The following is an 11,531-nucleotide window of genomic DNA, read 5'->3' on the forward strand; positions in this document are numbered from 1 at the left end:
AGCACCTAACAGAGAAGACACTGTGTCTGGAACCTCTTACCCACTAGGCCCAACTCTCCCACAGCAACTATTTCTGGTGCCCTCTGGGTTTTAACCAGAGAAGACACCAACAGGGGATGAAAATAGCCCAGAGGCCATAAAAGAGATATGCATTCTTCCTAAAGGGCAACATGGAGACATTTTGGAGCCATTGAGGCGTAGAAAACCAGAGAAGCCAAACAAACATCAACCCCGCCGGCATGCTAGGAGCTAATGGACCACAGAGAGGGCCTCCAACAGGCCCTGACCACATCCATCTGAAGCTGCAGGAGCCCACTCAACTCTTCTTGCTCTTGAACTGCTAAAGCACAAAGTACAAAATGAATCTTCCACACTAAATGCAAGCCCTCATGCAATGAAAGGGTAGGGCTCATCCTACACATTGGGACAATCAGATGCCTGGTACACGGGACTGACTGCTGGGAATAAGTCCCCTGGTTTCAGTTCTGTGACCTGTACAATGTAAAGGGGGAAGAGGGAATGGATGCATCCTCACTACCTGCTTCACCACATTATCTTGAGGAAAATGGGTAGGCATTTTTTAGGCTATTTATCTTGTTTTATGCAGATATACTTGACACTCAGCAGCTGCTGTGATTTTTTCCCCCCTTAATATGTTACAGGTGAGTTTTCCCCATTTACTCTAAAAATTAACTGTGTGTAGCGAGAACAGATATTCTCCAAAAGCCTGTGATGCATTTTTGTAATTGATTAGACATGATGACAATTACCGGGATCAACAGGCTCCAAGTTATCAACAGTAAATTCTGATACTTCCCCAACAGCTGCCCTCACCTCAACCTCGGCACAGCTCTGTTCCAGGCCAACCAAGTGTTCCTCTTACTACACAGTTTATTTACTCTATTTACGTATCAGGGGAATAAATGATCTAAGCTGTTTGCTTGCCTTCTACAAATAGAAGTATCAGTCCATCGCCACGAGATGATCTGAACCCTGTAGAAAGAACTATTGTTAAAATATACATATTGCATTTAGCTATTAAAAATTGATCTTCAATCAGCTTCAAAGAAATTCTGCTATAGGTCACACACCAAAACAAAAAGAAAGAAGACTAATTGTGTACATATACAGTATAGAGATTCTTCCTGTAGAAAAGTGCTGATCCAGACCTGCCCAGAGGAAATGAGTTCTTTTTAAACACACAAAAAAAATGCAATCAAGTATAATCAGCAAGTTAGCAACACACTTGCAAACACCCTGGTCCCTAGAAAGGAAGAATTCCGGCTTTCAGTACAAGTTCTGAGAACTGAACAGATCCTTTGGGCGAATGAAAAACAAGTGATCATGTCAGCATCTTCAGGCAGGACTTTCTCCAAAGCCAAGACGCTTTGGAACAGCAGTCAGCTCCAGAAGGCACCTGCTTGTGAGAAGTGCTTCAATAACCATATTCCTGACGTGGCTTTGTGGGTTGGGGTTGGCTTGGCCCCTCTTCCCCATCCCTTTTTCCAGTGGGTTCATTGTGGGGTGAGGGTGGGGGGAACAGAAGCCAGAAGAGATGACATGCATGTCTAGCATCTGCCTCGCCTGTAGCCCATCCAAAGGAAAGGAAATACGATGCCCAACCCAGTAGAAGAAAGAAGCAGCAGAGACCCAGAAACATTCCTGTGATAGCCCATACATGACCGACACAGAGGCCTCCAACAAGACCCTGAAAGTGTCCTAGTCTCCAGTACGCATCACCTATGAAATAAATTTAGCTTTGATTTTAAAAATTGTTTAAATAGCTCCTAGTAACTAAAGTTCTTATCAACTACAACCTGCTTTGGGGGTTCAGCTCTTCCTGAGAAAGTTTGAGGAACACCTGCAGAACCATTTCTCATTACAAATCTCAAGGTAGTGGGGCCTCACCTCAAAGAGATCCTGGGAGTCAGTGCTAAGACACTTACCTGGCCCTACTGACCTGACCTCACTCAGCCTGCTGGTTCTGCACAATAGAATCGCCAGGGAGCCTCAAAAAATATACAGATGTTTGGATCCCACACTCCATAAACTTCTGAATAAATTGTCCGTGCTATGAGTTTTTAAACTCCTCCAGGTGATCCTATTATGCAACCAAAGTTGAGGATCTCTATTATGCCCTATACCATCCCACACCTTCATGAAGAGAACAGCATGAGATGATTACACAAACATCTCTAGAAGAATCCAGGGTTTAACTCCAAAAGGATGAGAGTAAATGTAACTTCCTTGCCTCTTCCTCATCCCAGCCTCACCACACACACACCCATATGGCCAGTTCTCATACACTTGGTCATTTCAGTGGTCCTTCCTATTGAAATCTAGGCCTTTAATGAGTCCAGAAATCTGGATTTTAAGTAAAGCCTGGGCCACTTCTCAGATCTAATCCCAAATAGTCAAAATTTTATGAATAAGATGAGGGCAGCCTTGGGTATGAGTCCCTTCCTCCCTCTCCCTGGAAAATTGTAGTTGAACTTGGGATGTTCTCCACGACTATGCTAAGTGTTGCCAGCTCTCTCAGAGACTTGGCTGGACAAGGGTCCTTTCATTTTCTGTGCTTTCCTGTACCATTTTCACACATGGAGAGGAGAGAACAGGAAAGAAGAACTTCATATGAAAAATCCTAGTGCTAGGAGGAGGAGGCAAGACAGCCTATTCCCAGATGCCTCATCCATCCTCTAGACGCCTCCCAGAATAGTGTGAGAGGAGGGGCACAGTTGAAGGACTGGATTTACAGTGGGGCCAAGCATGGACATGCAATCTATCCACCCTAGTTCTTCTTTGCATAGGCATTCCCTATGCTGTGGATTATAAGGAGGAAGTAATGGGGAGTTTTCCATCCATCCCTAGGGGTCCAATTCTCAAGGAATCAGGAGGGACAGAGATAACCACTTTGCCAATTTCTATTGATTTCTTGCCCTGTGTTGATCCTGCTAAGCTGTGCTTGGGTGGAAGGAGCTGAGCTGGGCACAGATTCTGCAGTCACTTCATCCAGCCCTTTGAGTATAGCCAAATATTGAGTAAGAAGCCCATGATTGAGTAGCCAGGATTCTCTTCCTGCTGATAGCTGATGGATTTTCCATTGAGAGCAAGCAAAGGATTTTCACTAGCTCCTTGGGGAAAGGACCGGATTATCTAACATGCAGCTAAAGATGCACTTCAATGGTATGGCTGGTTTCTACCAGGGCTCTTGGCCTTCACCCAACTCACTGAATAGGAATAAGGAAGAGGGCCTTACCTTCGGAGCAGAGCTTGCCACCATAGCCAGTGGTAGAACAGTCACACGTGGGATGGCCATCCAGGAGAAAGCAGATCCCACCGTTTTCACAGGGACGGTCGCCGCAGGGTCCCTCGGCATCCAACTGGACACCCTGGCTCCCCAGAAGCCGAGGCTCTGAGTTGCCGTACTTGAGATCCAGGATTAATCCCTTGAAGCCGGGCATAGCCTGTACTCCCTCCAGGGTCAGAGCAGAAGGTCGTATGTCTGCAGGGACTCCGCCCAGGAACAAGTCACTAACCACCTCCATGTAGGGCCGCTGGGGCTGCAGCTCCCCAGACCGGCCCTCGCCATCCAGCACCAGCAGCGTGCTCAGGCGGTCACGGCTCACCATGAGGAAATGCCAGCTGCTGTCATTCACCTGCTTGTCGGACAGCACAGCAGTCTCAGTGCAGTCCATGCTAAGGCGGAGCTGCACGCGGCCATCCACCAGCGAGAGGCAGAGGAAGTCGCAGACGCCGCCATCGTCCAGGTAGAGGAGCAGCCCCGTGGAGACGTTGGTCTTGAACTGGAAGCTCAGGTCGCTGCGTGTGCTGGCATCCCAGCGGAGGTAGCGGGCCCACTGGTTGGGGAGGCCCATGAATTCTAGGCCCAGGCAGAGCCCCAGCAGGGACCCCAGCAGGACGCTGGCCTTCAGGGTGAAGAACACGGAGTGTGTGGTGAAACTCATCATGGCTGTGGGGACCAGACAGAGCCCAGAGGAGCAGACAGCCAGGGAACAGCCCTCAGGGGATGATCCCCCTTCACAGAGAAGGGAGAGAGAGAGAAAAAATGGGTTGGGGGACAGAGAGCACACAAAAGGAAGAATCACACAAATATTGAGAGGGTGAGGAAGGAGGAAAGTGAGACGGGCACAGGAGCAAGAAGAAAGGGCAGCCAAAGAGGAGGAAAGTCAGGTGGGGGCACTGAGGGCCTGGAGTGAGGAGCAAAGTGTCTTTCTCCAAGAAAAGATCTCAGCTATCCATGTGGATCCAGAGGCCTTGATTCAAGGAGGAGAAGGTAAGTGGAGGGTGAGAGCCTTCAGCAATGCACTCCTCCCAGCGGACCCCCAAATGCCCCAGCCAGAGAGGCCAGGGAGAGGGCTGGGGTCCTGGGTGCTGTGATGGAGGAGGAGTGGGTGGTGAGGTGAGCCAGGTGACAGGTAGAAACAGGCCAAGGACTAGTCCTGAAGATCTTCCTCTTAGCAGCAGGGGGCTACGGGGAGAGGGGCAGCTGGAAGCTGAGTGCGCACACAGAGCCTGGCCCTCAGCAGAGCGGATGCAGACTCAGGCTTCATGGTGTGGGCCAGAGGCAGTCCTGCCCATAACCTGCTTCCCAGGACTCCTGCAGGAAGAAGGGGGTGGGGAGAAAGGAGAGAAGGAGAGGAAGATTAGGGCATGTATCAGGAAAATATTGCATCCTAGCTCACAAATATGGTTGGATTGTGAGCCAGGTTATTCTAGTGATTCCCACAATGCTTGGTGCTTCAAACTGGACAGAAGACCAGGGTTCTTCCAAAGCCTTTGCAGGACCCCCAGCTCAGCTCCTAATAATGCACTCAGTTTTTCCACATGCAAAAATAGCATAAAACCCCCAAAGCCATATCAGCACATTTGTACAATATTCATATCACAGGGTCACATAGCCAAAGTTTATTTTTAAAATAAGTGTTAATGTATACATTCAAACACACACACATAATTTTAACATGAAAATGACAGAGGGTTTGTTTTTTTTTTTTAGATTTTTTCTTTTCCAACTTGATAATACTTGGGTGTAGGCGGCCTAAGACAGATTCCCGCCTTTAATTTTTGAAAGAAATATTTATAAAAATCAGCGAAAATACATTAGAAGATGAATAATAAGCAAAAGAATCCTTATCTCTTACTAAATGGTAGGGAGAAAGGTCAAAATATGTGCTTTAGGGTCGAGTTTGAATACTAGTTCTTGTATGTGGAACTTTAAGCACATTTCTTAACCTATTTGAGCTTCTATTTCCTCATCTGCAAAGTAGAAAAAATAATAGCCTCTTTACTAGGATGGAGAGAGATTATGAGATTATGTATGGGAAGATCCTAGCTTGAGGCTATAACATAATAGATGCTCAATGAACACTAGATTCCTTCCTTTCTTATGTCCAGATAGGAAGGGATGAGAAGAGCAGCCATTGATGTATGATGTATGTATGAGTGCATATGTCTGTGGAGTGGGGACAGTATATTAAAACACAAATATTTTTTTAAATTATGAAAACTGCAGAATGGACAACAAATGAATAGTTAAGGAATGTTACAGACCTAGAGCATGTCATGTGTGTTATATACTGGTTGGAAATGCACCAGCATCCAGTCAGGAATGTGATCCGGTTCCTGAAGGCAGACTCTGGCCGATCTAGCTGAGTGGAGATGCCTCTGTTCACATGAGAGCAATGAGTGTAATTTCCAAGAGCTGTGCAAGTTGCTGCTTAACTGACATATTTGATAATTCACCATGGTCTCTGTCAGACCAGTACTGTTCACTATTTTAATGACTACCATATTAGCAAAGCTAGTCATTACCCCACTATGAAGAGGAAAATGCTGTTCTTTAACCAGGAACACACACTTATTTCCACCGAACAAACAAACCCAATCAACAAAAGGCTGACTGAGCCCATTAAGAAAAACATTTGTTCTATAAAAGGTCTTGTCCACACATTGTGTTCCCAAGTGTGAAATGGGCACCTCCAATGGTGCAACAGATGCTTAACTTGAATATGGACACAGTGATATGGAGTGCCACTCATGCAGGCAGGTGAGAATCAACTGTTAAAATTTCAGAAATTTTTGAGCTAGTCAATGTCACTTTGGTAGCATCAAGTCAACTGTGCTAGGAGCATTCACATATGAAAATAGGCAAACACCACAAATCAGAGTCTTTGGGAAGGTTTGATTTAAGAAAAGCCTTGAAAGAGGGTGAGGGAACTAGTCATGTAAATATCATAGAAGAATGTTCCAGAAGTAGTAGTCCATGCAAAGGTCTTAAAACAAGAACAGGCTGGTATATTGGAGGCTGGTGCTGTTGGAATGGAGTGAGTGAAAGACATGAAGCCAGAGGTGACTAACAGGAGATGACACATGGCCCAATCTCTTAGAATGTGCTCATTGATGGGAGGGATGGCAACCAAGGCAAAAGGCAACATCCTAGGGGAGAGAAGAAACCCTTGTCCTGAAAAGAGGGCACCTTCTGGGCTCAATAACTGCCACATCTATGTATTTCCTCAAATAAAATTATTGAAAAGGGTTCACTCTTGGAAAATGTGCTCAGAGGACAGCTGCTCCCCTTCCTCCTCTTTCCAGACATACATTTTATTTAGAGGTGGGGGAAGCAAGGCAGGTTTGATCATAAAATATATGTCTCTCAAAAGGGGTACCCCAAGCCTGAAATTATTGATGAGCTGAGCATGTAAAAATCATGTCATACATCATGAAGCCCATTGTGTGTGAAACCAAGAAGCTTGGTAAGTGCTTTCACAGTGACACTATCCTGGTATCCCTTGCCCATTTAGACCAAGGAGTCCACTGGCTGACAGGCATCCTTAGGGGGAGGCAAGGACATTCAGATGGAGGGCCCAGTATTATAGATGAGCAGGGACATGGAAGACCCTCTAAATGAACAGTCCCCAGAAACTTCTTGAGATCAACTCACCCCTGGGCCTCTGAGAGTCATTATTTGTCTATAAATTAAATGACTTGCTCAATTCAGTCTGTTTATTGAGCTCTGATTCCTTCCAGCCACTGCTATATCAAAGCAGAATAAGAAACCATTCCCACCCTCAAGGTCATCAAAAAGTAGTGGAGGCAAATGTAGACTAGAGACATGAAGCACAGCAATGAAGAGCCCAGGCTCAGGAAGCTTGATGGGGAGCTCCCTGAGGCAGGTCTACTTCACCATGGTGCCTGCCACAGGACCTGGGCATGGAGTGGAAGCTCAGGGAGCATGTGTACAAAGAATAAAGCATGAAAAGAAAAGCTGAAGAGAATTCCTGGGAATCAATTGACTTCTGCTCCATGACAGCAATCCTGAGCCCCCACACTTCTCTGGATGCCAACTTCAGATGGCCCCAAAGGGCAATGCAGCACAAGCCTAGTGATCTGGGGAAACCCAAGAATTAACTAAGCTGCCCAGGAACACTCTCCTGTGCAGAGGATCATGGGAATTTACCCAGCCTGCTCTGGAGTGGCCACACTGTCCTGCCTACTGACCCTCTCTCGTCTGATTATCTGTCCTTCCCTCAAGCCCAGCATTGGAGGTACCAACATTCCCCTGCCTGCATTGTGGGGGATCAGAAAGTCTGACTAAGAAAAACCAAGCTTTCTTTCCTACAGGGGCCAGGAAGAATCTGATTTCAAGACTGGTGACATCAGAATTGGGTTTATCCGGTCTTCACAGCCTTGGGGCTGCCCACATTCTCTCCTCCAGCCCTTCCATTTATTTCTTGGATTGGAAACATTCCAGTGGCCACTGGGAAATTGCCAAAGTGGCCAAAAGCTAAAGATCCCCTTACATTAAGTATCACAGGTCTCAAGCCAATGGCTCCTTTATCCTTTGGCCTTCCTTAGCCCTTTAATGGACTATACCAAAGCTCAAGAAATGGGAAAATGGGAGGCAGAAGCCCTCCCCACCTAGTCATCCAGCTGCCACCTTCTCTTGAGCCATAGGATGGCCCAGGTAGCCACGCGTGTAGCTGATTTGCCCCAGAGCCTGCATGGACTATCCAAGCTGCTGCAGAAGCTCAAAAGCAGTTATTTGTTGTGTGGAAATCTAGCAGGAGAGGAAACGTGAGTGACATTATCTAATTGCCAGCTAATTTACATAATTATTGAACGGCATGCTTTTTATGTGGGGTTAACATCTTTGCTAATGTCTCACTATCCGGCTGCTTAGGAGGCAGGGCAACCCTCACAGGACTGACACGTGGGCTATTTACCAAGGCATGGTCCCCTCTCTCCAGTTCCTCTGCTCCATTGAGACAGACCCAGGAGAAAGTCAGGCCTGTGCCTAGAACCAGGATAGATGTTGAAGGCAGATGACCACTCTTCTCATGCCTAGCCCTTGCTGGTATGCCACAGGACCCAGACTGGACTTGCCAGCTTTCCCTCTGGCACTTTTTAGTAGTGTCCCAGGGCCAGAAAATCTGCATAATGGCTCTTCGTTGGTTTTACTTGCCCCCCTTTCACTACATCCCTGCTTCACTTTGAAAGTAAAATGATTTGCACCAGAAATCTCAATCCAGGTCATTCAGTTGGGGTTCATCTTAACCCCAGACCCTACAACCCAGTTTAGCCAATTAGCACATTCCAATCTGCTGCCATAGTGACTAGGTTAGGGATGGGCCTGTCACCCAAACTGAGTCAAATTAGAGTTAACTCTGGGACTACTGCTGGAATTATTGGGAAAAGGCCCCTCTGCTTACCATGTTGTCAAACTATTAGAATGAAGTCCAGAGTTGCTGACGGATACCATTATTATTATTCAGGATGATCTTGTCTAAGAATGAAGTCAAAGAAGAAAGCAGAGCCAAGAGATAGATACAGAGTTCTAGTGACATTTTAGCACCTAGATGCAGGCAGGCCTGAAGCCCAATGGATCCTGGGACTTTCATTACATGAACAAAAAATATTTTTTTTTTGCTTAAGTAAGTTTGAGTTGAGTTGTGACCAAGAGTCCTGACTGATACGCTCCTAATACTAACTAGATGCAAGGCCTGAAGCCCAATGGATCCTGGGACTTTCATTACATGAACAAAAAATATTTTTTTTGCTTAAGTAAGTTTGAGTTGAGTTGTGACCAAGAGTCCTGACTGATACGCTCCTAATACTATAACTTCAAAAACATTGTCACTGACACAACAACAAAAGTTTTCATCTCATATGACCACCCATACCTAGCAGAACTTCTTGCGACCTGAAACACCTGTCAGATGTCTCACCTGCACCACCAATTCTCTATACACCCACTTGTTTGTGTCTTTTGGCAAAAGCATAGGATGTGGGCATTCTCTATCCCTAAGTGCTTTGGAGGGGGATGCAAAGTTGTTCTTGCATAGCAGCCTCAAAGATTTATTACACTAACTAAACTATGGTTCTCCTGATACTACACCAAATAGGGCAGCCTCACACATTCAGTCTTCTCTACCTTAATGCAACAGCAAAAGTTCTACTGCAGACAGTGAGGAAAGTGAAGGCATGAATTCTCTCCAAGATATAAAAGCAGTTCAGAGTAGTGATGAAAAGCATGAGCTTTGATATCAGGTGGTACTGGATTTGAATCCAGACTCATTCCTACACCTATTTAGCCTTAGGCAACCCTCTGGGCCTTTGTTTGTTCATCCAAATTATAATACTTATAGGGTAGTTTTGATCTTTATTAAATTTTAAAATGTATAGAGGTACTACTTTGGGGGAAATGCATGGCAGTAGCTACTAAAGCTGAACATTTTTACCCCTTGACTCCACAAGTCCTTTCCTAGGTACATACCAACAGCAATGCTTACATATGTCTAACCAAAGACATGCACAAGAATGTTTATAACAATGCTATTCATAATAGCCAAATCCTAGAAAGTAATCCAGTGTCCATCTGCAGTAGAATAGATAAATAAATTGTCATCTATTTATGCAAAATGCTGCAGAGCATTGAGAATAATTGGTCTTCATCTCTAGACTGGGGATGAATCTCACACAAGAATACATACTGTATGTGTTCCATTTATATAAAGTACAGAAAGGGACAAAATTGTTCTATGCTGTTAAATGTCAGAACAGTGGTTACCCTTGGGGGAGCTAAGGACTAGAGGAAGCAAAGGGGGTAAAGGAGTTCTGTTTCTAGATCTGGGTGATGCTGCACACTGTGCTCAGTTTGTGAAGATGCATTGGTTGAGCTGCACACTTGTGAAACCATGGAGCACTCATGGTGTAGATACTTTTCTATGTGTATGTTATACTTCAAGTCAAAGCCAATATCCTACCTAGGAAACACAGGTTTTGCAACAGGGAGCTCACTGTCCTCTCTTCCCAGTTTACTCCATGCCCTCCCCCCCTAGTTTTTTCACAATTTTTTCATACCTAAGAAGACCACCCCTCCTTCTATCAATTTGGTCATTAGATTTTTATTCTTTGAGAGAATCATAAGTAAGCTGGAGGATAGCAAATTGAAAGGAACTCTTTTTGTTGACTTTTTTTTGAAACCATGGAGCACTCATGGTGTAGATACTAAATTAAAAAGAAATAGCTCAAACCTTGCAAGGCACTTACATGCTAGTAGAGAAGAAAGACATGAGCCTAAATAATATGAGGTAGACCAAAGGGGAAAGGCAGAGTCTGCCAAGTATGGGTCAGTTTTTAGGGTTCAAATAGAACACTGGTATTAAGATAAGTGCCCATTTTGTAGAGGTTAAAGGCATGGGCTCTGGAGCCAGACTTCCTGGGTTCAAAGTCCAGACCCCAGCACATGCTGACTGTGTGACCTTTAGCAAGGCACTTATTCTCTCTACTAGAGGCCCAGTGCATGGAATTTGTGCACGGGGTAGGGGGAAGGTCCCTCAGCCCTGCCTGCACCCTCTCCAATCCGGGAAGGGGCGGGGGGAGGGTCCCTCAGCCCTGCCTTCACCCTCTCCAATCCAGGATCCCTCGAAGGATGTCCGACTGCCTCTCGCAATCCAGGACCACTGCCTCCTAACCGCTCACCTGCCTGCCTGCCTGATCGCCCCTAACCCCTCTGCCTGCTTGACTGCCCCTAATCACCTCTGCCTGCCTGATCACCCCTAACCACCTCTGCTTGGCTGCCTGATCGTCCCTAACTGCTCCCCTGCTGGCCTGATTGCCCCTAACCGCCTCTGCCTTGCCCCCCACCTGGGACCCAGAATTCCCTCCTTTGGCCGGTTGCAGGCACCCAGGACCTGGGCTTCCCTCCCTCTGACTGGCCACAGGCACCCAGGACCTGGGACAGCTTTGCCCGGGCCAGCCACAGCAGCAGGGGACTGTGGGCAGGCAGCTTCGCCTGGGCTGCAGCTGCAGGCACCCGGAACCACTGGGCAGGTGGCTTGTCTCCCAGGCCGCAGGCACAGGCACAGCTGTTGGCACCTGGGACCACAGGGACTGTAGGGTGTACAGATTGTCCCTCTCCGGGCTGCACCCATTCCTCTCTCGTGAGCTCATTTGTGCCTGGCTGGTCCCCATTCCTCTCTCGTGAGCTCATTTGTGCCTGGCTGGTCCCA

The 11,531-nt window shown here is 46.5% G+C and overlaps 1 protein-coding gene across 26 annotated transcripts in view; it reads right to left on the reverse strand.

Annotated features, from left to right (window-relative positions):
• The window catches only part of NRXN3 (neurexin 3), a 1,562,383-nt gene that overhangs the window by 1,492,530 nt on the left and 58,322 nt on the right, over positions 1 to 11,531 (reverse strand). For all 26 annotated transcript variants that reach the window (XR_001360906.1, XR_001360908.1, XR_001360907.1 and 23 more), the window contains exon 2: positions 3,257 to 4,618. Coding sequence is in view for 21 of the 26 variants with exons in the window: in XM_014534703.1 (XP_014390189.1) it covers positions 3,257 to 3,968 (712 nt within the window). In the remaining 5 variants the exon portion in view is untranslated. The remainder of the gene's footprint in view (positions 1 to 3,256; positions 4,619 to 11,531) is intronic.

Source organism: Myotis brandtii, unplaced genomic scaffold (assembly GCF_000412655.1).
Source record: "Myotis brandtii unplaced genomic scaffold, ASM41265v1 scaffold132, whole genome shotgun sequence".
Classification (NCBI taxonomy): domain Eukaryota; kingdom Metazoa; phylum Chordata; class Mammalia; order Chiroptera; family Vespertilionidae; genus Myotis; species Myotis brandtii.